The 24,375-nt window shown below is 44.2% G+C and overlaps 1 protein-coding gene across 1 annotated transcript in view; it reads left to right on the top strand.

Annotated features, from left to right (window-relative positions):
- Babam2 (BRISC and BRCA1 A complex member 2) overlaps positions 1–24,375 on the top strand; it is a 376,093-nt gene that overhangs the window by 290,089 nt on the left and 61,629 nt on the right. Inside the window, exons 8-10 of the mRNA XM_036170890.1 lie at positions 7,278–7,377; positions 10,402–10,472; positions 13,425–13,507. Of these exons, the coding sequence (XP_036026783.1) occupies positions 7,278–7,377; positions 10,402–10,472; positions 13,425–13,507 (254 nt within the window). The remainder of the gene's footprint in view (positions 1–7,277; positions 7,378–10,401; positions 10,473–13,424; positions 13,508–24,375) is intronic.

The following is a 24,375-nucleotide window of genomic DNA, read 5'->3' as shown; positions in this document are numbered from 1 at the left end:
TTGTAAAGTGAGGAGTGCCAGCTCCTGAGCCAGTCTCATCTTCTGGTGTCTTTTCATTTGGGTATCAGTCTCATCTTCTGGTGTCTTTTCATTTGGGTATGCAAGCCAGGCTCCAGCTACCTCCACACTAGCCATTGGAGCACAGGGCCATTGTGTGTGCATGCCATTCATGTGGAGGAGCCGTTAGCAAAACACCACTGAACAGGAAGCAGATAGATTCCCTCTCCTCTGAGGCAGAAGCTTTGCCTCTTACTCTCTGCATCTGCCTTTGGATGACCTTAACACCTATGTTTTTGCGAGGCAAGGAGTTGTTGGGAAAGATAAATTAGGTTTGAGTAACTATTGAATGCATCCAGTAAAAATGTTTCAAAGGTATGGGAAAAGTAACCTGGCTCCACTCAATACAAGGGCATGAAGCCATTCTGGGGCAATGCAGATTTGTAAATGTATAACAAATAGAAGGTGAGTTCACTCATACCTGACCAGTGGTATTTGAAAGTAGCTTTACTTTAAAGGATTGTGATGAAATTAGCTACAGTTCATCGGCCAGGAATAGGGCTTAAGCAAGAGGGAAAAACTTTTCTCAGCCTTCCCATGGTATGTCTCTAGTGGCCAGCTATCTTCTAAGTAGTTTCTACCAAGTCTTAACTAGGACATCTACCAAGCCCGTTATTTTTGGGGGGGGCCTTCCTTAAAATGTGTTTCCACATGCTAACAGAATCCTGATGGTGGACATCTGTTAAGATGACTGCCCCTTACAGGCTTTTCTGAAATGTTTAACAAACTTAAGAAAGCACGTTACTGAACAAAGGCTTGGTTAGAGCTCATGTTGTTAGACTCTGTTTGTAATTAAAATATTCCCATCTTCTGTATCCTTTAAATGTAAATTTTTCTTGCTTGCATTCCCCTGGAAAGGGTCAGGGCCTCTGATCTACATGGTTCTCTTTGGTTCCCAAGAGTTTTTCTCTAGAATGAGAAAGACTCTTTTTTGCTTCAGATCTGGTACTTGGTTAAGTTTAGTAAGATTTCCTGGAAAAAGCCTCAAGGGCTTGGTCATGACCTGACACACTCAAGCCACATGTAGAAGTAGAGATCGGGTCTGTGTGTTGGGGGATTTTGAAGTGCCAGAAGTAGTCACCAAAAACCTGGGAGTAGAGCAGATTTACCTCCGAGACCTGGAGTTGGCTGTGTCTGCCATCACCACCTTGTGTGCCTTAGTGGGATTATGTAGCTTATTCACCTTCCAGCCTTCTCATCTGAAAGATGGAATAACCCTTCTTGTATTAGGTACGTTTTGGTCCCTGGAACAAAAGCAGGTTCAGGAAGGAAGCGTTTGCTTTGGCTTACAGTCCATTGTGGCAAGGAAGGGATACAGGAGCAGGAGATGCTGGTTAAATTGTGTCCACAGTCAGGAACTAGAGTTTGTGCTTAGATCTGTTTCCTTTCTATCCAGTCCAGGACTCCAGCACATGGAATGGTACTGCCCACATTAGAATGTCTCTTCCCACCTCAAGTATTCTAATCTAGATAACCCCTCAGAGATATACCCAGAGATTTGTTTCCATAGCAATTCTAAATCCCATCAGATTAACAATCAAGATTATCCATCACCCCACTCCTGATGGAGAGCATAATGCAGACATAGTTAGTACTCAGTAAGTGGAGTTGGTCTGCCTTCTGTCCCACGGGGAATTCATTTGCAGACGAAATCCCTTTGTTTATTTATTTATTTATTTGTTTGTTTGTTTGCTTGTGTGTTTGTTTGTTTTTGCCATTGGAGTTCTTTTCATGCATGCTTTCCCTAAGCAGAGAACAGCCAATTGACAGTACCCACAAAGTATGTCTTTATCTTCTTTAATCGTCCTTTTAATAATGTCATAAACATCTAAGAAATTGTTTCGGTTCAGTTTCAGCTTCTTCAGACTTTGCTCCAAAGAGGAACATTTTCCGGTGCCTAATCATCTTTGTCATTATCTCAGAACATTTCCATTTTTATGTTTCTCTAAAATTGAGAAACAAGAAATAGAATACAGTATTACAAGCAAGCAATGGAGTGTGTTTAGCTTTACTACAAGTATGTGCAGACAGACCTGCACGGATGTCACTGGGAGCCTCCTACCCCAATGTGGCTTCCCAGATGTCCCTTACTGGTGATTTTGAGTACTCCATTTAATCTGTCTTTTATTTTCTTCTTCTCTCATGCACATTGGGATCTTTCCATGTCACATTATACCCCAATTTCGCTCAACTGAGGATCAAGAGTCTTTTGATATGGCTCAAAATTAAAATGAAGTCACAAAGTGATTTAAGCGCTAACAACAGGTCTAGAAAGTGTGTGTATAAGTTGATATATGTGTGTATTGTATATATGGATTTTTTTAAGCCCACTAGGTTAGCTGTGACATGTGTATCTTAAACTAAGAAGGAGTAAGGTGATAAATTTGATGGTTAGTTTAGGTGAGGAACAGACTTTTTTTAAGGGGGTGTTCTTGAAGACCAAGTCATGCACTGTAGCCCAGGTTTTCCCAGAACTCACTACATATCCCAGCTAACCTCAAACTCATACAGATTCTCCTGCCTCAGCCTTCTAAGTCCTGAGATTACAGAGTGCATTACCAACCCCAGTTTAGGGAATAATCTTTTTTCCCCCTGAGACAGGGTTTCTCTTTGTAGCCCTGGCTGTCCTGGAACTCTCTTGTAGATCAGGCTGGCCTCAACCTCACAGAGATTCACCTACCTCTGTCTCCAGAGTGCTGGGATTAAATAGGGAATAATCTTTAAAGCATTCAGTATTGGAGCCAGAGAGATGGCTCAGCACTTGCCGCTCTTCTTAAGGACCTAGGTTCAATTCCCAGCAGCCACATGGCAGCTCACAACCATCTGTAACTCCAGTTCCAGGGGATCCTAAGCCCTCTTCAAGCACCTAGCATGCACTTCATACACAGACAGACATGCAGACAAAACACCCATACAAAAGGCAGACGAGTCTTCCTATGAAAGAATTCCTAGTGAAACAGAAAGAATTTGGAACCAGAAAGACAGGCTCTTGCATTGTAGCTGGTCTTTTTGGATAAGATCCTGAAACTTTGAACCTCCTTTTTCTCACCTGTGAGTGGATCTAGTTAAGTCTGGTTGGCAGGGTTGTTATGGAATTTAGATATTATGGAATGCCTGGCCAAAGTAGGTACTCATTAAACATCAGTGACTTGTAAGGACTGTCCTGGCCTGCCTCCAGGAAATACACTCCGGTACCATGGAGTGCCCTGGCATTCCTTCTGCCTCATGGGGACTTGCTGTGATGTCCTGGTCATATATTTATTTTGGAAAATGACACCTTTAAACTGTTAAGCAGACTGTTGATCTTTGTTGACAGTAACCCTTTGTCTTTCCTTTAGCTTGGAGCTAGAGGCAACCTGTCTCCTGGATATGGTGCTGAAAATTCCCGTTTCCATGTGTTACCCTCCCACACTCCTCACAACTGTCCTGTGGAGGAGGCAGCCTGGACAGCTCCCTGTCCCTCGGAACCTAAGTCAAGAGCATTATCAGAGCACAGGGTCTGTCCCAGGTGTCCCTGAAAGTGTCTTGTCTTTACTCCTGGTCATGAATACTCAGCCCAGAGCCATTCTAGTATTTGGGGGGGGGGGGGATGTTTGGTGCTGTTTGACTATGAGTATAACCCTGTTGTTAATCTAATCCTCCTATTGCCTTGAGAGATCATCTGTTTTAAGAGCGGCACTGTCTCTGTCGTACTGATGAGATGCTTGAGTCGAGAGACCTCTGTAGGGAGGAGAGCGGTGAGTGTGTATCCCTCACCTCTCCGGTTCCCTCCATCTAAAAGATGCTTTCTTCATTTCACTGGGAGTTGCTGTTCTTCAGGAATCAGTGTCAGACCCCATTGTCCTAAGTCAGGCTTTCAGACAGGCTGGCTCCCTGCCTTCTGTTGGCACACTGCAGCCAGCCAGTCAAGTCAGCAGCAGTAGAGACGTTCTGACTCAGGTTCACCAAAGACCCTGTCAGCTTCATTTACATGGAAATATATTAATCTTCATCAGAAGCAGTTGCTCTGATCATCTTTTAGAGCTCAGGAGATGGCTGGAATTGCCTTTTGTTCTAGTCAACTAACTGCCGGATGAAAAGATTTTCCACCTCTGACTTTCACATTTGTACAAGCCAATTTAGTTTCAGCTCCACAAATTAGCACCTAACTTCAAGTTTCATTTTAATCCATGAAAAATGACTCCATGCTTCTGCATCCAAACATCCCTCTCACCCCTCTCCCAGATTCAGCCCGAGGCCCTGCCACACCCACAACACTTCCTCACCTTCTCACCCATCTCTCAGGGCTCCACTGTAGAGATCAGAAGGGGCAGCAGCTTGCCCAGCTCAGCCCACAGCAGCCACTTCCAGGCTTAGCCCTGCCTTCTTCCCACCAGCCCCATGTCCCTGGCAGTATCTGAGCAAGTCCTGGAATCTCTGCTGCACAGAGTGTTTTCCATATGTTCAGCCCATTATTATTATTGTTGTTGTTGTTGTTAGTTCATCAGTAGCAAATAATGGGAGCTCACAAGCCATTACTTGTACCTTCCACCCTTTTAAAATATAATGGTGTTTTTATTTCATGGCCTCAGTCTTTGTTTATTCTCACGATTGGGACAGCATTCAGGCTCTAACCAGCCTGTTAAATATTTACCCATGAGGTGGGTATTGTCGTATGAATCAGCAGCACTTATCGGTGTATGACACTGGATCTTGGGTCATGTACCCTAACACGCTAATTAACTCCTGAGTTAAACTCGAGGTGAAGGTAGCATCTTTTGTTTTGTTTTATTCCAAGACAGGGTTTCTCTGTGTAACAGCCCTGGCTGTCCTGGAACTCACTCTGTAGACCAGGCTGGCCTCGAACTCACAGAGATCCGCCTGCCTCTGCCTCCCGAGTGCTGGGATTAAAGGCGTGGGCCACCACCGCCCGTCATAAGCATCCTTTTAAAATGAGCCCGGTTATGTCTCTTTCATAACACCTGATAGACTTCAGCTAGCTGAGCACAGCAGGCTAAGTGGTTCAGAGGTGGATACCAAAAGCGGTCAGTTCATTGCCTCCAGGATCAGGCCAGTCTGACTGCTGAGGGCATGTGGGTGAGTGCTGAAGTATGAACACCAAGAGGACCGCTGGCCCACCTGCTCCTCGGACGAGCGAGCGCAATGGGAGATGAGCCCTACGGCATCTGCTTTAGCGATCATCGGGAGTGCCTCGGGAGCTTTCTCCTCATCCACATCCTGACCTGAGGGCTTGAGGGAGCCACGCCAGCTGTTCTTACCACCCCTGTAGCCTTTTGTGATTAAATTCGCTCTCCTCTCAGGGAGCCAAGTATGTCAGCAAAACTATCAGGGGTGCTAGTGACAGGCACATAGACCTGCCGTCTAGTCTTGGTTGACCACTGACTAGTTGTAATTTCAGTAATTTCCCTCTAGGCCTTGCTCTCTTCGCCTGGAAAGTTACTTGTCTGAGTTGTAGGGAAGGCTAAATTAGACAGTGCAGCTGAATAGCAACAATATCGGTTCTTGATAAGCAGAGGAATGGGCCTGGCCACAAGACTCTAGATTTCTTCATACCTCTGTTTCTATTCACCATCATAAACAGCTCTTGTGTGTGGCTGTTTTTCAGAATGACACAACTCAATCAGAGAGAGAGACAGAGAGAGAACAGGAATGTGAGAGAGATCAAGATAGATGGAGAAGAGAGGAGAGAGATTGGGAGGGTGGCCTGAAGACCGTTTTCCTTTTATACAATTTAACAAATGCTTAAAGATCTATCCTATAATGTTTTATACAAGCCAAAAGCCACTGCAGTCAATCAATTCCAGGAAACTGCCCAAACTAGTTTACTTATTTTGGAATTTTTGTAATACCAACAATTATTTCTCTAAGTAAGCTGTGAGTAGCCTGGATCTTGGTATTTACTTTAGTTTTCTACATTGTATATATATTTAACCAGTAATCACAAGTTCAATCCTAAATATTGAACTCTTGATTTTTGTCCTCTAGAATTTTCTTCCTGATTGGCTTTCTAACCTAATGGAATCATTAGGACCTGGTGGAGAGTGTGCCTTGTGGGTTAGAAGCAAGGACAGAAAGCTGGCCCCCAGTTCACAGGGTGTTACTTACCCCGGTATCCATGCTAAGAGCGGTGAGCGAAGCCCTGGCCCTCCTGGTACTGGACAGTTGCGGAACATAGATGACCTGCAGTGGGTACCAGGGCACAGGCTGCTATCAGTTCTCAGTCCTCATCTGAGTCAACAAAGTGAGGGCTGAGTATCTCCACTCCATCTCCCACCTCCTCACATCACCTGCCTTTTGTGTGTTGAGATTTCTCATCCCCAAAAGCAAACATAAAATTCATATTTACCAGGAAAATGAATTTCAGAAATCTGCAGTCAGTAGAGTAGGGATTTGGAGTTCAGTGTGTTCTCTGTGTCATGGCCCTAGACTGAGTCACCCTGCCCTCCACTCTCTAGAAAGGAGCTTGCAGGTAGTTACTGTGACATTCATTCACAACATTGGAGCTGGGACTCGTACAATAAATGATCACAGCATTAAGGGCCTGGGGTATTTTGTTTTATTCCCCAGCATATTACAGGGGGAGTTTAAGGACAGTGTAGAAATATATACATTAAAATAAAATGAAAAAAATGGCAGCAGGAAAGATTGAGGGTGGTAAATAAAAGCCGCGTTGTACATTTCTGAACTGTTTCTTTCTATCAATGCACTTCATTTCTGTGGAAAGAGTTTCACCCGTGGGAAAGTTCTGGCGCCTGTTTCAGAATCAGCGATCGGCTCAGCGATTATCGATTGGCTCAGCCTGTTTGTCCCCATCTCTTTGTCTTGGGTGTCTTTTAGAACGCACAGGTCAAAGCTGATGAGCTCTAGAACTCGCTGTCACTTCCCCCGTAGCTCAGGCCAGGGGTTTGATGAACAACTTCTCTTTGTCCAGCACCAAATTGGCACAACGTGGAGTATGAAAGTGAGACATGCCCCTGAGCCAGTTAGAAGTGGCAGAGATATACTGCTGTGTGAGATATCATCTGCAGGATGTTCAGTTGTGTAATCTGTTAGTGCAACAAAATGAATTAAAATACAGATGTTTAATGCTCATATTCCCAACCTCATTAGCCCAAGTCAGCTGGCGGCCAGACCGTGATGAGATGCCACGTCTGCTTGGGGTATCGTGCCCTACGTCACCTTGGCTCTAAGGCAAGCTCCTTGTGCTCATGTCTTTTCAGTGCCCTCGGAGGCTCCTCGGCTCTTCATATCCCTGCCTTTCCAGGAGGAGGATGTCTCATTGATTATGTGCCTCAGGTGTGCCACCTGCTCACCAACAAGGTAAAAGCAAGTCCCCTGACCCTCTGTCTTGTGAGAGTTCCTCCTCCAGAATGTGCCTACAGCTGTCAAATCATGGTTCCCGCAACTCACTCACCCGCCCCTGTGCCTTCAGCCTCTGCCTTGCCTACTCTGAAGGACAGCTCATCTCTTCCTCCTTCTCCTTTCCCTTTTCTGCGGACCCGGCTTTCACCGCTTGTCTTATCTACATCTCTTTCCTTTATTATGGCTGTTTCCGTCAACTCTTAGTAGGCCCGTATCACCTACATTTTTGGTGCATCTTGTGTCTTCTTAGGGTTTTACGTTTGCAAACCCCCTTCTCCCCGGTCATCTGGTGTACACACATGTCCACGGCCAGCCCATGGCAGGAGGATTCTTTACGCCGGCCCTCATTTCCTTCTGCTTCCTTATCTCACCCATTAACTGTCTGTCCTTCATTCTTGTCGTGCCTGGGAGCAGTTGACCAAAGGTTTTGTTTCTCCAAGGGCAAGAATCTGGGTCAGCTGGTCTTCTCCCCACCAGATCGGATTAGCTGAAGTTTCCCCTTAGCTGTATTCAGAAGCATATAGCTGAGTTTATTGTAATGGTAGTAGTCAACCATTTCCCAAAAGTGTGAGCATATACTTGTTAATGTCTAGCCAATATATTTAGCTGAAAACTAGAGATATTCACACACTAGTAGTCCTGGCTCTTTCCCATCCCACATGGACCGTGACTCAGTTGGCTTAATTGCCAAAGTGCTATTTTCTTTGCTCCTGTTGACTCCTTCATATTGGCTGGGAAAATAGATCTTTTGTTTATCTCTCTCATTCAGAAGATAGTTCATCTCTCTATAGGACATATTTTTTAAAGGACGGTAATATTTCAGAGGCTTCAGTGTTAATTTTTAAATGTCAGGGAAACTGAAATCTGGCGAGGCTACGGCACGTGGGATGGCCCAGATTCCAAGGCACTTAGTTTCACTGAGTGGTGGCTTCTGCTGAGACAAAGTCCCCCCTCTCTTCACTGTTCCCCTCCGAGCCAGAGTAGAGGGCAGGACTCTTATTTACATTCTGGGGCTTTGCACTGCCTTCAAATCTGTGCCCCAGAATTCCAGAGAAAAATGTAAATTGTGTCTTCTAGAACTGAGAAGAAAAGCCTTTTTAAAGCTCCCCAGTTGAGATTAATTTCTAGTCATACATTTTCCTCAAAAAAAAAAAAAAAAATTAGAATATCGTTTTCTTAGAAATATAAGAATCAGTGTTTTTCTTATCTGGTTCCCTTTCATTAATTTTACTTGTCTTTAAAATTGGTGTTCTTCTGTTTGTTCTAAACGAGGACAGCATGGGCTGCTTTTAGGAGCAGTCTCTTCAAATGAGTTTCCATAATTACATCGGAATCTATCTTTATAGCCAGTTTTGTTGTGGGTTTCTGTTAAAATGCTTTTCTGTTTTTAAAATCAAGTACACAGAACTGTTTTCATCCTTTTTTTAAACAAAGCCACTTAAGCAAACTTATCATCTGTTTTTCTTTTCTGAAAATAACATCTGATCTTGCATTAAGCCTGCAAAGTAAGCCTTGTTTTTGTAAATTGACATGAACCGCTATTATATAAATAGAATTGTTTTACTTTTTGAAGGTAGAGCTTGGCTATCAGGAACACTTGTGTCAAGGTTATGCCAAGTACTTTATCTTGAGCTCTCCTTAGCCATGGGAATACAGTGTGGCTATGGCCAATAAAAACAGGTTGGTTTTTTTTTTGGGGGGGGGGGCTCATTATTTCTTTCAGCCACAATGAGACCATTATAAAGAATGTGTTTTTATGGTAGAAGCTATTGTATAAATAACTTACTTTCGGCTACCTAACATAACAACTTAACTTTTTTTTGTAGAAATTGTCATTTTTATGCTAACCAGGATATACAAAAATGCAAAATAAAATCACCCATTGTAATACTTCTCATTTGAATATTAAGATTTTTGAAGAAATTAGGCATTCTCTTACCTTTTTAATTTTATCTTACCCTTTCAATAGAGTTCGAGATAACCAAAAAGCCCCCACTTGATGAAATCGCTTTATAAAGAATGTCTGCTGATAAATACAAAAGGAATAATAGAACTTTTTTAGCTCACCATTTCTCAACCCCAAATGAAATAATTCAGAGAAGAATCTCCCAATTGATATTGAACCCATTAAGTGAATGACTGATGGGGAACCAAGTCTTCCCATGCTTTGAGAGATACATTAGCAGAATGCTCGCCCTGAGTAGTGGGGTGTGTGTCTTTGTGTCTATACTATGACATACACTCACTATAGCAAGGAAAAGCGTCCCTCTACAATGGAGTGATTTTTCCAAATGATGAAGCCAGTATCACCTAGGAAGCTTTCTTGCCAAAACCCTTTAATCCAGTCTAATCAGACCTTTAGCTCTAGCTTCTAATGTATAGGAAAATACAGACAATAAAGGAAACAGAAAACTGAGACAATCTATAAGACCATTAACCCAATCTCTTTGAAAGGCAATTCCTTTTATGCCTGTTTGTGTGGACACACATATGTACACACACAAAAGATACACATGCTGTTATTATGTGATTAAAATATTTTAAAAATATAAACAGCATATCCAACCCCAATTATTATACAATTTGGGGAACAGCGTTTTGGAGGCCATGAAGAAAAGCTGAACATGGACAGGGTAGCCTATGACATCAGAATGCTCATTAAACACCGTGTTTGTGGCTTCCTAAGGAGAATGTCAGATTCTTTTGGAGTTGCATATTAAAAGAAGTATTTGGGGTGAACCGTCAGGATGTTTCTAATTTCCTTTGAAATGTTTCAGGAAGATTGATTGATAGGTTGATAGATAGGTAGGTAGACAGCTGGATGAAGCAGCTAGGCAAAATACTCACCGTTGGTGAATATAGGGTGGGAATGTGAGTGTTCCTTTCCCTGTTGCTTCTGCTTCTCCCGATCTTTCCAGTGTTTTATAATAGAACGTTTTAAATCTTTCTGTACTAATTCTCGGCTTTGGATTCCCATTCCAGGTACAGTACGTGATTCAAGGGTATCACAAAAGAAGAGAGTACATCGCTGCTTTCCTCAGTCACTTTGGCACGTAAGTTCTGCCTTGTCTACACCATGCACCAGCAGTGCACTTGGTCCTCACAGGTGGGGCCTTCTCTGTGACATTCTGGCTTTGGTGCTCACCCTAAAGCTGCCAGGCTGCCTTAGCTTTTAGCATCCTTTAACAAACAATAGAACCAAGTATGTTCCGAACATAAGTATGCCTCTGCCAAACACAGCCATCACGGTGGTGTTCTCTGCAGCCATCATGGGTGGAAAGCCTGTTTCTTGGGGAGCATTGCACTGCACCTTCACCCCCATTGTCTTCTAGTTGTCTGGAGGGGACCAACGGGGCCTTTTTTCCATGCTTTTTTAAAATTAATTGCTAAGTTAGCATGTAAGTAATGGGTTTCATTCTGGCATTTCCATACGCACATCATCCTCCTTTGTTCTTACCTTTCTTCTAAATACCCTCTCCATATCCCCTGTGTCTCTTGCTGACCCTTCTTCCTCCCAAATAGTCTCCCCTTTACTTTCCTGTCTCATAGATTCCGTACGCTCAGCCTTCCTCATACGCTCCCCCTTCTTAGGCTGCTCTTTCTACTTCATGACCTACACACACATATTTGAAAGTAGATTCCACATATATGAGAAAACATGTGGTATTTATCTTGTCTGAGTCTGCTGTATTTCGCTTAACATAATGATTTCCAGTTCTGTCCATTTTCCTACACGTGCCATAAAGAAGAATGAAATCCATTGTCTATGTGTACCACATTTTGGTTGTCCATTCAGCTGGTGATGGACATCAAGGATGGTTCAGTCAGGCACTTTAGAAGCACATTTTATCGCAGGTAGCCCTGAGTCTTGGAAGCTTAGTGTTCCAGTGATGTCTTACTAGAAGAGGGGCCAGCAAGGCAGGAATCGTATTTCCCCCGGATCTGGGTCTCCTGACAGGACCCTACCACCCGCAGTGCCTCACAGATTCGGGAAGGACACCTAACTTTACACCTAACAGTGATGAGTTATACTGCAGAGGGGTGAGAGATGGCCCAGGAGGCAGATGGGGAGCGTCTGACCAGAGGCAGAGCATGGAGTACTCTTCCCACTGCTGGCCTGTGCCTTTGCCCGTCCCTCTGGATGCCAGAAGCGATGGAGTTTGCAGCCCTGTTTCTTCTAAGTACTGTCAGGGGCCCTATAAGCTTCCCCTGGGGCTTAGCACAGTCAGGGCACCACTGTGTTTTCTTCACAGCCTTTAAAGGTGGAGCCCCCTGCCCGGTGTCTGTGCTGGAGATTTCAGGGCTCTGCTTCTTAGTTCAGAGATGACTGGAAAATAATCAAAATACATAAACAGAAGCACAAATTTAAGTAAATAAAAATTGCTTACCCAGTAAGCAAGTAAGGGCAGAGAAAGTAAGAGTAAAGCGTGCGCACCATAGCACAGTTAAGAGCAAAGTCTGACTCCCGGGACACCGCCAGGCAATTCTCTTGTTAACTATTACGACATTTTTCATGATGCTACACAGAGTGTCAATACCGAGCAACATGGCTGTCTTTCACATAAGTCTATCACAGCCAAAATTATCTTCAGCTTTACTGATGAACATTTTGAAAGAGAACTTTTTATACAATAGTGGTAATAGACATTATTGCTCTAAATCTTGAGTAGATTATCTTTAGCATATATGATTGAAAATGAAGAAACGAGTCCAGTCATCTTCAGAATGGGAGATACACACCCCAAGGGTTGCACACATTCACTGGAGTATAAGAGAAATAGGAAAAAGAATTTCTATTTGCTTTTCAATGTCATTCTTTTTTATAAATACTTTGCATAATATAGTATAGTTACTAAATTACAAATGATTACCACTGTATTACCATATTGTATGGTTAGGCACAAAAGGCTTTATATTATGTTTTTGCCTATGAGGTATGGGGGCTAAAGAGTTCCGACCCCATGGTTATAATATTGAGCTAATTGTCCATTCATAAGGCAGCATTGTTGGCTTAAATCAGATCCTTGAGCAAGTCACCTGGTCCTTGGGATCTTAGTTCCTGTATGTTTCCCAGAATGTCCCAATATTAAACTGGGAAACATCATTATCGTTGATCAGTCAGGGAGGAGGGATCTCTTCAGAGACTTCAGGAGTACACGCTTAGTATTGTCATACTTTGGTGACAACATCCTTTACCACTCCGTTCTTGTGGGAAATGGATGAAGTGAGCCGACCAGGTTCTGCCAGACCCCTCAGCAAGTCAGGAACGGTTGTCCCTTGACACCCTGTTAGAACTTGGCCACTGACGTCGCTGCTTTGTTGGGAAGACAGAGCCAGGGTACCAATGCAAGAATTCCAGTACAATCCCAAATTAGATCGCCAGTGTCACCTCTTTTTAGCCCCTGCGTAAAGTGAGACTTAAGCTCACTGTCCAGGTAGTCAGGTGACATTTGGTATTGCAATGTCACCTGTGACCTGGTTTCATTTTAAATTTTGTTTCATTTTGAGACAGGGTCCTACTTTGTATGCCAGCCTGGAACTAGAGATGCAGACCAAGTGGCCTTGAACTCACAGAGATCCAAAGGTCCACCTTCCCCTGTCTCCCAAGTGCCGGGATAAAAGGCATGAGACGTCATGCCCAGCTGACTGGTTTCTTAGATTGTCTCTTTACTCATAACTGATGGCTGATGTTTCCATTTTGTGGTTTATGTTTATCGGTTTTTTTTTTTCCACAATCCTCTTAAAATGTTACCAATAGCATAATTTCCTGCTGGATGAGGAAGCTAAGTCTCCACAGGTTAAGAGATTTGAGAGGGGTCATGAGCTGTAGCAAATGGCAAGGTTGTGACCCGAACCTCGGTACTCTCCTTCCAAACCCTAGCCCCTTCTTGACGCACGCATGGCTTACGTCTATCTGGGCTTCAGTTGCCTTTGAAATAGTCTCAACTTAGTCCTGTTGCTGTTGAACCTTATTTTCATGAGGGTTTGTGTGTTTTCTTACTTAGAGGTGTCGTGGAATACGATGCAGAAGGCTTCACAAAACTTACTCTGCTGCTGATGTGGAAAGATTTTTGTTTTCTTGTGCACAGTGAGTATACTTTTGCTATGCGTCTCTGCTTAGAGATAGTCTACTGTAATAATCAGGGTGAAAACCTTTGGTGTTCTGACATGGCCCTTTCTATTTGAACATGTGTATATTTATATTAAGGCCATAACAAGAAATTTCATCCAAAAAAAAACATTGTTTCTTGCCACTAGGGTGATGTTTCCCCACAGAAGACATCTGATAATGTCTGAAAACATTTCTTACTGTCACAAGTGGATGAGGGGTTTAGCGATCAACTAAACATCCTAATGTCCATCTGTCCCAGGACAGCCCCTCACAACAGAAAATGACTGAGTACAAAATGTCACTATTGTCAGGACACAGCAGCCCCACCCCAGACAGGCTTCTGTTTCAGTACCCCATGTCAGGTCTCCAGACTTCTAGGATTCCAGCAAGCGGGCTTGCTTTGATCTTCTGGTCATTAGTGAGTGGAAGTCTTTGACTGTGGCTAATCAAAATGGCATAGAATATAAAGGAGGAGTGTTCTGCGCATCCCCGCCAGCCCTTCTTGGTGGCTTTCCACATTGAGGTCACATGCAGATGACTATTCCATAGTCGGTCAGTAGTGGGTCATTGCCCACTGGTCCAGCTTTCCCCTGTAGGTGGTTGACATTGTATTTCTTTGCTGTAGAGGGGCCAGTGGCCTGTGGCATCAGCTTTGAGCTGCAAGTCAACTGAGCCCATCATTCCCTGGCAATTTGGTGTATAATATTTCTGCTTAAGTCAATGACCAAGGAGTTCCAGCTTTTCCAGCCTGAGGTAGGACAAAAGCCAGCAAAGGGGTTGAGCTGGCTTCATTCAGAGGCAGAACTTCCTTGTCTCTCATTAGACCATGCTGGGAAGGGGTTCTTTGGCCCTGTATAGCCATGGTGTCAGACAATGTGCAGATATTGACCTTGGGGTTTTTTGAGCCCCTGACTGTCCATAAGATGGGAAGAAAGCCTCCCCGTCAAGCCTGATGCTGACACCCCTCACAGAGACTGTGGAGAGCGGGCTATGCATTTGAGAATGGATCTTCTTCCTTCTCTGTGTTACCCAGCCGTCCCAACCTGCATGGTGCTTCACACTGTGGTCCTGCTTGGGAGCTCATTCTACATTAGGGCAATTTTTTCAAGTATTAAATCTGGAAAAGGCATTTTTTTTAATGTGTGCAGATAAACAGAATTGGAGAGAGAGCTCCAGCTTGGGAGTGCTTCAACTACACCTTGTTCAAATCACTAGGTCAAGCTTCCTTCTGCTTTGGTTTTTTTGAATGTGCATGGTGGAGGGGAAACTTCACCGTATGGAATTTAGCCCACAGTAAAAAGTACACTAGGAAAGGAAGCCTCAAAATTACACTTTTCTTACCTGATACCCAGATCCCGATTGCAGCTTCAGTTGACTTGGAAGCATTGCCTGATGTGACTGCCCCAGCCTAACTCATCCACGGGAGTCTGCACCTCGCCTCCTGTGGTGGTGGTAGCAGTGGTTGTCAGATGCTGCCAGAGTGACTGAGGACAGACAACCCAGTGGTAGATTGAAGGAATACCTCAACAGCTCCTTCATCTTGTAGTGTCCTAGCAGTGCAAATCTTTTTCCAGAAACTTACTCCTGTTTCCTAGTCATAGTTTTTTTCAGTTGGTGGTAAACCATATCAGACACAAAGGAAAAAGCGCATTCTTAACATTCTTTAGTCCTAATCTTTTTTTTCAGCATGCCACTAAAAAATGGCATGTATTCGTCCGCTTTCTGTTGCTGTAACAATATGTCCGAGGCTAGGTACTTTATAAAGAAAAGAGGTTTGTATAACTCATAGTTTCGCAAGTCCAGCGTCTTGAGATTTATTCCAGGCCCCTCGGCTGGGTCACAATATGGCAGCAAAATAGAAAAGGAACCTGCTTACATTCAGAGGCCCCATGTATGTGTGATTTAGCTTCAAAATGATTCATTCCCATGAGAATGGTACCAATCCCTCCCAACACAGAACCCAATGCTCTAGCCACTTTTCTGTAGGCCTGACCTCAAAGATTATACACCCTGGGGAACCAGACATCCAGCACAGGACTCCTAGAGGGACAAACCATGTCAAGCCCTAATGGTTACTGGGGGGAAATCATCTCTTGCGGTGATACTCAGTCTGGAAGAACACTTGCATGTGGCTCCTGCTAACTCTGTCAGTACCTTCAGCGTTCGGAGTACTTACTCCTGCTTTTGAATTTCCTGCAGAATATCGTCTCCCTGGCATTGCGTGTCCAGTATTTCTTATGACTCTCCACCTATCTCAGCTCTTCTGAGTAGGACATCCAAAATTGTGTCCCCACCACATTTCCCCTTAGTTGTGAACTGCCTTCTTCACAGACAGACTCCTCCGGCACTCCTTGGAATGGCTGCATTAAAACCTGGGGTTTCATTGGCTTTTTTCCAATGTGTTCCCCCCAACTCATTCCTTTCCTCCCCAGACTGTTCATTCCTTGTCTCTTAGGGTCACGGCCCACACACTGTTGGCTCCTCTGGAAGATCCTAAGGACAGTCTGTAAATGAAGGGCCTTTGCTGCTGTCCTCTGCTCCATCCCTAACTCACAGCCTGCTTTTGAGCACATCATTTGCATCCTTTTGCCTCCTTCTTATCTAAGACATAGGGCCTGCTGCAGCACAGTGGAGCTTAGTTAGATAATGTGTTTTCCTCAGTCATACGGTTGCGCATCTGACACTTACCTTTCTTTGGAAGCATCTGCTTGCTTGGTTACAACGCCCAGGGGACCATTTGTTCCTCTTTTTCTTCTATAAAGATGGGGGGTGACTCTGGGGTAGCAGGGACTTGACAAAGAACACTGCAGTGAATTATTCTGGGATCTGAACATGTGAAAGAGGAGGAAGGAAGTGCCTCCAGATAGAGCCAGTCTCCCGTGGGCGGGCGGCTCCACAGCTTCGCTGAGGTTCAAGACCTGGCAGGACACGAGCTAGCTCTCTGTCCCACTCTCGGTCCTTGCGTTCTCCCAGCCCAGCAAGCCGGTGTCGTTGGGGCAGCTGCTGGTGCTAACTTGGGGGTGCCAGAGGAAAGGCACCTCTCTCTTGCACCAGATGGTGCTGACCTTGGACTGTTGCAAGAATGCCTTTAGAAGAGATGCTGTCCACATTCCTGGCTCCCCAGACAGTGCTGCAGCACCCTGGTATTCTTGTACTTCTGAGTATGGCTGCGCAGCATCCTAGCCCCTTACTCATCCTTGATCAGTGTCTAGAGTCACACCACATCAGGAGAAACTGCTTCCTCCTTCCAGAACTTGTTAGGGAGGTTTCTTGGCCACTATTTGGGCCTTGAAGTTCTTAAAGTGGTTGGACAGGTCCATCTGTGTCTGCTAGGTTAATCTTACTCTGGAGGTAGATGGTACCCACAAGCCAGCAGTTTGTCAGAATGCTGATTTTGAGAGAGCCACGTAGCAAGGCCCAGCAATGGCACAGAGTACAAGCAGCCCTGAAGAAGTGACTCCCCCTGCCCCTTTATGGGCCCCAGAAAGCAGCAAGCACCAGCATGTGGCCCATGTGGCAGAGTTGAGATCCAGGACCTAAAGGCAGAAGCGGGTGGAACCCATGACTGTGACAAGCTGCCTTTCCCTGGAATCTACAAACCCCTGTTGATCTGGCCTGGACAATGTGCTGAATCTCCCTAGCAGATGCCTGTGAGCCCCAATCTGTCCATTTTTCTCTTCTCTTTCTCCATAGTTCATGAGGTTAGCTATGACTGTATTTTCTCTGTGTTCAATACTATGGTAGGTATTCTTGGGATAGAAGTAAGTATCTCAGGCTTGATCTTAGGGTGCACACAGTAGTATAGCAGAGAAGTTAGAATGCTACAGCCGGGCTGGAGAGATGGCTCAGCGGTTAAGAGCACTGGCTGCTCTTCCAGAGGACCTGAGTTCAATTCCCAGCAACCACATGGTGGCTCACAACCATCCTCTCTGGCCTGCATGCAGACAGAGCACTTATACCCGCCCCCCCCCCAAAAAAAGCATAAATAGAATGCTATAGCCTACAGGGCACAGCCTATTTCTGTAGTGGGTAGCCATCCCAGCCTTGGCCTGGAAGTTCCAACCCCCATTGAGGCTTCGGTAATGGTCACGCCCACAAGGCGGGGCTGAGAGAGGACGCTGAAGACCCAGGATGGAGAGGAGAGGTCTCTCTTGGTTCCAGGACCCTGGATGGTGGAGGTAGACTGAGCAGAGTTCTCCAGAGAACACCACCGGACTGCGCCATACCTTTGCCAGACCCTGCAACCTATCCCTTCATTTGTAAGTTACCCCACAAAATAAACCTCCCTTTTAACTATGTGGAGTGGCCTTAATAATTTCACCAATATGTTTCCATGTAGTGGATAAGCAGAGAAGAGTGCTCATGTTTTCACAAAGTTGTTAGGAAGAAGAAGAGAGAAGGGAAAGAGTGTGCAATGGAGATGATGCACGGTCTACAGGGCCTAAAATCTTTACCATTTGACCCTTTTCAGGGGCAGTGTGCCAGCCCCAGTCCAGTTGATAAAATCAGGTAAAGGTGAAACGCACCTGTATGCTGCTTTACCACAGTATTCTGACTCACCTTTTGTATGTCAGTGATGACGAAAATAAGGTAATGCTTGTAAGGCTTACATGAGTGCATCCGTTTCAGATGGGCACCCGTACTGTGATGGCACAGAGTTGGGTCTTCAGACGCAGTCTTTCAGTACGGTTAGAGTGATCTCTCCTAGACGTGACATTTCACCCAAGACATGAGTGGGCAGATCATTGAAAAGCCAAGGAAAAAGCGCTCTGGGAAAGGAAACTCTGCAGGAACCCCCACCCCCACCCCACCCCACCCCCGCAGCCAAGAACTTGAACCTCTAGGCTGGGGTACAATGGGGGATGCATTTGGGGCTTCTTTTTGTGGTTGCTGTTGCTTAGATACTTTCTTAGTAGTTTGTTGTCAAGGTTTCCATGTGCATCTTTGGCTTGACACGGTCTACTTCAGATTAATAATGACTGGATGCTAGTAGATGTGGCCGCTTTGTTTCCCCCACATTGTTCGTGCTAGTAATTGTCCCGCCTGTCATAAATGTTAACTGTAAGTACAACATTGTAGATGGCTGTGGTTGCTGTATCAGTGTCATTGTGAAAGGGTCCTCTTGGACATGGTTGTGTCCTCTCATGGGACTTGGGCTGCTCTGACTCCCTGGCAATTGTCATGGGAGATACAGGTAGGTAGCAGGTTCATTGGGTGTAAAGAATGATGAGTTTTTTGCTCTGGTTCCTCCCTTCCTCCCTCCCTCCCTTCCTCCCTCCCTCTCTCTTTTCCTCCCTCCCTCCTTTCTTAATGATAAGGCTCGTCAGCTGTCTTCTCTGTGTGTCTGTATTTCCCACTCATACATCCATTCTTCTTTCTTCCTTCTGTGGCTCCCAAGCTTATATTAAGAACAGAAGTCAGTCATATTGTTTTTCAAAGGGTTCATTCTCTAGCAGTGCTTAATATTTATGAAGCCAGAGAAAATTGGCAACTTCACACTAATTCTGCTACTCATTGAAACAGTTCTTTCCTTAACTGAGGCCAATAACTTAGAAATCAAGAGAGCTTTTGAAAACTTAGTAAGGGCCAGAGGCTTGTGATTGCTGCAAATGCCCCCTCCAAGCTCCGATTATGTCAAGCTGCATGAGTCCTAGGAGAAGCCAGGAAGTTACTTGAATGGGGTCACACTGTCACCAAGAGTCAAGCCGTCCTCTCGGTGGCCACTCTGCCCTGAGCATAGTGCTGTCTGTGGCATCATCTAGCAGGCAGCAAAAAAAAGTTGGCTACCAGGAAGTTCAGGAAACCCCAAACTGTGACGTTCCTCAGAAATGAGTTTCTTCTTTGTATCCAGAAAAGTCTATTTGTTTTACGTATGTTAATGAATATATTTGAACAAATCAGAGTTGGTAAAATGACTGAAGCTAGGAAACCACAGTGGTGTATATCAGAAATGGCCCGGAACCAAAACTCTTAAGCCATAGTGTTATTGTAGGGTTGTCATGTCTACCTCTTATCTGAGAGAGTCTTTATTTAATATAATCATTTTTAGTATCCATAAATATCAGAGCAACAGGAGTTGATTAGTAGTAAGAAGCGGAACTGTTCCTTCTATTGTTCAAACTGATAAAGAATGTGGAGAGCAGCAACAGAAATCTCTCTAATGTCTCCTTGTTTTAATCAGGAGAACTCCTGGGTCCTTTCAGTTCTTTGATTGATTTTTTTACCCAGGACGTTTGTGAAGCTGACAGTGGGCCCAGGCCGTCTTCATCTTTCGATTACACATACCACACGCCTTCCTCATAAGGGTCTTGGCTCAGAGTTCTGGCCCCTTAGCAACCACCATCAATAGTTCGACTCAAACTGAAACTTGTGTCTTCTTCAGAGTTCACTTTCAAAAGCCTATCTGCACCTTCTGACAGTAGGCTGAAAATTTCATTCATGAATCTTCCTTGGCCATATTCTCTTCGTTGCGAGTCCTCGGACTCACATGACACCTTTCTTAGAGACCAAAGGGCCTGTCTAGTGGGGAGGGAGCTATGGATCAGACCCGAGTCAATGCAGGCAGCCTTTTTCTCTTTACCCTCTTGTGCCCATGGCACAATTCTCCTTCATGGTAATAACTGGAATAAAGTAATTTCAAAAGTGAGTTGTTCTGATCAAAGTTCCTGAAAAGTCTCAGTGAGTTTTGACTCCAGAATGTACTCAGCTCCTTTCTAATTAACAAATTGTAACCAAAGACGGCCTTCTACTCAATGGAAGAAGGAAAGCCACTTACAGGGTACCTTTACAGTATTGAGCTAGTTGTATAGTTAACATTAAGAACTACCTACATTGGTGACTTAGAGGGATTTTTTTGGTGCAAAACTGCAGCTGTTGACAGTAATTAATAATCAACATTGTTGACAGAAACTCCAGGTATATTGGCCCCAGACACTGAGCAGTGCTTTGCATATCTTATGATCCTTCAGCCTCCCAGCACCCTTCTATGGGCAATTACTAGTTTACCCCGAGTAGCAAAAGACAAAACTGTGGCATAGCAAGATTCTAGGATTTCAGTCTCAAAACTGAGCCATGACTACATTATGACACTGCGCCAGATAATCCATTGGTAGTGTCCCCAGGGATGTGCGACAACTTTCAAACTCCTTCAGGATTTCATGGCAAACCTGCAAGTCCCAGCAGTAGGAACAGAATGTCAGTGTCAAGCCCTGCAAGTGGCTGCTTCCTGCCATCTCTGAAGAATGTGAGTGGACCTCTACAGAGTGGACACTCCCAGCTGAAGGCATCAGGCATGAAAGCCAGAGTTGTTCCTTAATGGTGGCAGGTTGTCCAGCTATAATCTCTTCCACAGGAACATAAATATGCAACCTTGAGATAAAAATTCACTCTGACCACTAAAAGAGCAAAGTGCTTGGTTTGATGAAAGAATTAACAAGCAACAGATTATCAGAAACTCAGCTTAGACAGTGACCGTGGCTAGTAATGGTTTCTCATACAGAGCCCAAAGGGGCTTGTAAGATCCAATGCCCATCCAAGCCCGGGAGGTGATGAAGATATGGGAGTCATCCTGGTCCTGGACAGGAGGAGTTAAACCAAAGCAAAGAGCATGCCCCTTTACACACTCACCATTGTTTTATTAACTAAGTACAGTGCAAACAGTTCTGTCCGTAGATCTACCATGAGTGCCTATGACTCTACAAACAAGAACATTGGCCCAATGAGATGGCTCAGCAGATAAAAAGGCCCTTTGCCACCAATCCTGACCACCTGAATTTGATCTCCACGTGGTGGAAAGAAAGAACTGATTCCCAAAGGTTTTCCTCTTAACCTCCTTGTGTGCACGCCCCGCTCCCCACAATATACATGTAATCACAAATTAAAAAACAAAAAACAAAAAACAAAAAACAAAAAAAAAACCACTGCCAGCCCTAGTGGTATCAGCTTATAGTCCAGCTACTTTGAGGGGCTGAAGCAGGAAAGATCCACAGTGCATACCAAGGATCCAGGACAGAGTGCATTCAAGGTCAGCCTGGACAGTGACTTAGTGAGGCCCTGTCTCAATTTGCTTTTAGAATTTTCTGGACTATTTTGAAGCAAGTGTAAAACCTCTCTTTTCATCTGTAAAAACTTTCATATGTATCTGTTTATGTCTCTAACAGTAATGATTTCTAAAGACAGTAAATGCACCACACACTCTATATCTAATTCTTTAACGTCAGATAATTTCCAGTCTGCCTTTGAGCTTTCCTGTTTGTCTCAAGCATACTTTTTTTTAGAAAGGTTGATTTTTGTGTGCAAATGCGTGTGTGCCCACACGCATTTATGTTCACTGTATTCATGCCAGGGACCACAGAGTTCAGAAGGTGTTGGATCCCCTGGAACTGCAGTTCCTGAAGTTTTAAGCTGCCTGATGTAAGTGCTAATAATTAATCCCAGCACTCGGAAGGCAGAGCCAGGCGGATCTCTGTGAGTTCGAGGCCAGCCTGGGCTACCAAGTGAGTTCCAGGAAAGGCGCAAAGCTACACAGGGAAACCCTGTCTCAAAAAAACTAAAAAAAAAAAAAAAGAATTGAACCCAGGTCCACTGAGCCATCTTTCCAACCCCTCAAATGTATTATCATTACAGTTAGCTTGTTCAGACCAGGATCCAAAATAGTCTGGGTCCCTGAATCTCAGAAGCATCAGGGAAGAAGAGCTGTGGCCTCAAGTAATAGACGTCACTATCCATTTTCCTTTCCGTCCCCCCCCCCTCGGTTTTTCGAGACAGGGTTTCTCTGTGTAGCTTTGCGCCTTTCCTGGAACTCACTTGGTAGACCAGGCTGGCCTCGAACTTACAGAGATTTTCCCCCCGCCCCAGTGCTGGGTTTAAAGGCGTGCGCCGCCACCGCCCCTATTTTCCTTTTCAAAGTGTGGTTAATAAACTTAGATAAGAAACTGTCAAGAACATCACCTCACCCATAAAAGAGGCAAAATCTTACATGATAGAGTACCTGACCATCCAGAGAGTTTTTGATTACCATGTTTAGAATATGAGCCATTAATCTTTATTCCAGTTTTGAATAGAATTCTTAGTAGCTAGAAAGCATGAGAATTTACAATATTTGCTTTGTAATGGAACTATGCAGGATATAATGTTTTATTGGTTTTTTGGTAGGGAGTATGTTTTTGGTGTCTGTACTGTGTATCGGTGTTTCATTCTTGTTTGTTACTGAGTACTATTCCACCCCAGATAATGAATCTTGTTTCTTTGCAATATCTGGTGATTAAGAACAGTGCCCCTTGGATATAATTTAAGGGAAAGTCTTTGTTTTGACATACACTTTTAGTTGTTTGGTTAACTCTGGGAGTGGGGATGCTGAGTCATCCAGTAAGTGTATGTTTAACTCAGTCATTCAACCACCATTCTATCGTCTTCCTAGTAGTATGTGAGTGAGTTCTTCCATATCACTTCCAGCTTTGGCTACTCTCGGTCGTTAATTTTAGCCACAGTAGGGTATGTGACACTGTCCTGTGGTTTTGTTTGTGTTCCCTGGTGTCCAGTGCCATTGAACAGCTCTTTGTGTGCCAACCGTCCCAGTGAGTTCATTCATGAAATGGGAAGTATCAGTTGAAATCTTTCCTCAGTTTGTAATTGGCATGGTAATACCTTATTTTTCAGTTTTTGAGTCATGCATCCCTCACCCCATCTTAGGAATCAAGCACAAAGCCTCAAGCCTGTTGGGCAAATGCTCTACCAGGGTGCCTTCTCCCTAGCCCGACATAGGAATTCTTAATAAACATGGATAGCATCCATTGTCAGCAGTGTGTATTGTAAACTTACCAAAACTGTTTTGCTTAACTGCATCTTTCCAAAAACTAAGTTTACAATTTTTATGAGATCTCTTTTTTTATCATGCCTTAATTTTATAGAGAGAATTTTTTTTGCAGTCTGCTTAAGAAAGTCTTGCCTAATCCAATTTGAAACTTTCTAAATTTAATTAATTAATTTTCTTTTTGAGACAGTCTCTCTGTGAGGTCCAGACTGCTCCTGGCGTGGCTTTGAGTAGCAAGATGGTAGGTGGGGACCTCACCATAATTAAGTTGTTTTAATTCATAAATGTAGGTCTGTATTCTGCTTCAATTTTATGTATGGTGTGAGGTGAGGGACATAGTTCTAGTTTCGTCATATTTAATATCACTAATTCAAAAACATCTGTTGAAAAGACTAAATTTCCCCCACTGAATTGCTTTAGCATCTTTGTAAAGACCATAGATGGTGGTTGACCTCTGACTCTCAACCTGAATACATCAAGAACTTCCAAGGACACCAGGGAGCCACATCTTTGGGTGTATCTGAGGGGACAATTCAAGATATAAATAACAGGGAGAGGAAGGTTCCCCGCAGACTGTAGACAGTACGTCCCATTGCATGTGGTCTTGGACTGAATAAAAGCCAAGAAGAAAGCCAGCCAATCAGCAGCTTTCCCCTCGCTGCTCTGGTCTGCACAGATCTAAACAAGAAACCTCATGGTCCAGCCGCTATTTCTTCCCCGGCATGATGGACTTGAACGTGACCCCAAATCCATCCTTCTCCCTTACGCTGCTTCTTATCCAGTATTTGGTCCCTGAGCAAATGTAAATACAGATCTGGTCTAGCCCAGTGATCTGTGTGCTCATGTCCTCACTTGATAGTAAGTCTTGAGAGCAAGTAATGCCAGTCATTTATTTATTTAGATTTATTTTGCTTTAATTATGTGTATGTATGTGCATTTGTGTGTGTGTACGTCCACATAAGTGCACGTGCCCACAGAGGAAGAAGAGGGTTTCAGGTTTCCTAGAGCTGAAGTTACAGCTCATTTTGTGCCA

The sequence above is a fragment of the Onychomys torridus genome, chromosome 21, assembly GCF_903995425.1.
Source record: "Onychomys torridus chromosome 21, mOncTor1.1, whole genome shotgun sequence".
NCBI classification, from domain to species: Eukaryota; Metazoa; Chordata; class Mammalia; order Rodentia; family Cricetidae; genus Onychomys; species Onychomys torridus.
This window is presented reverse-complemented; position numbering and strand designations above follow the sequence as displayed.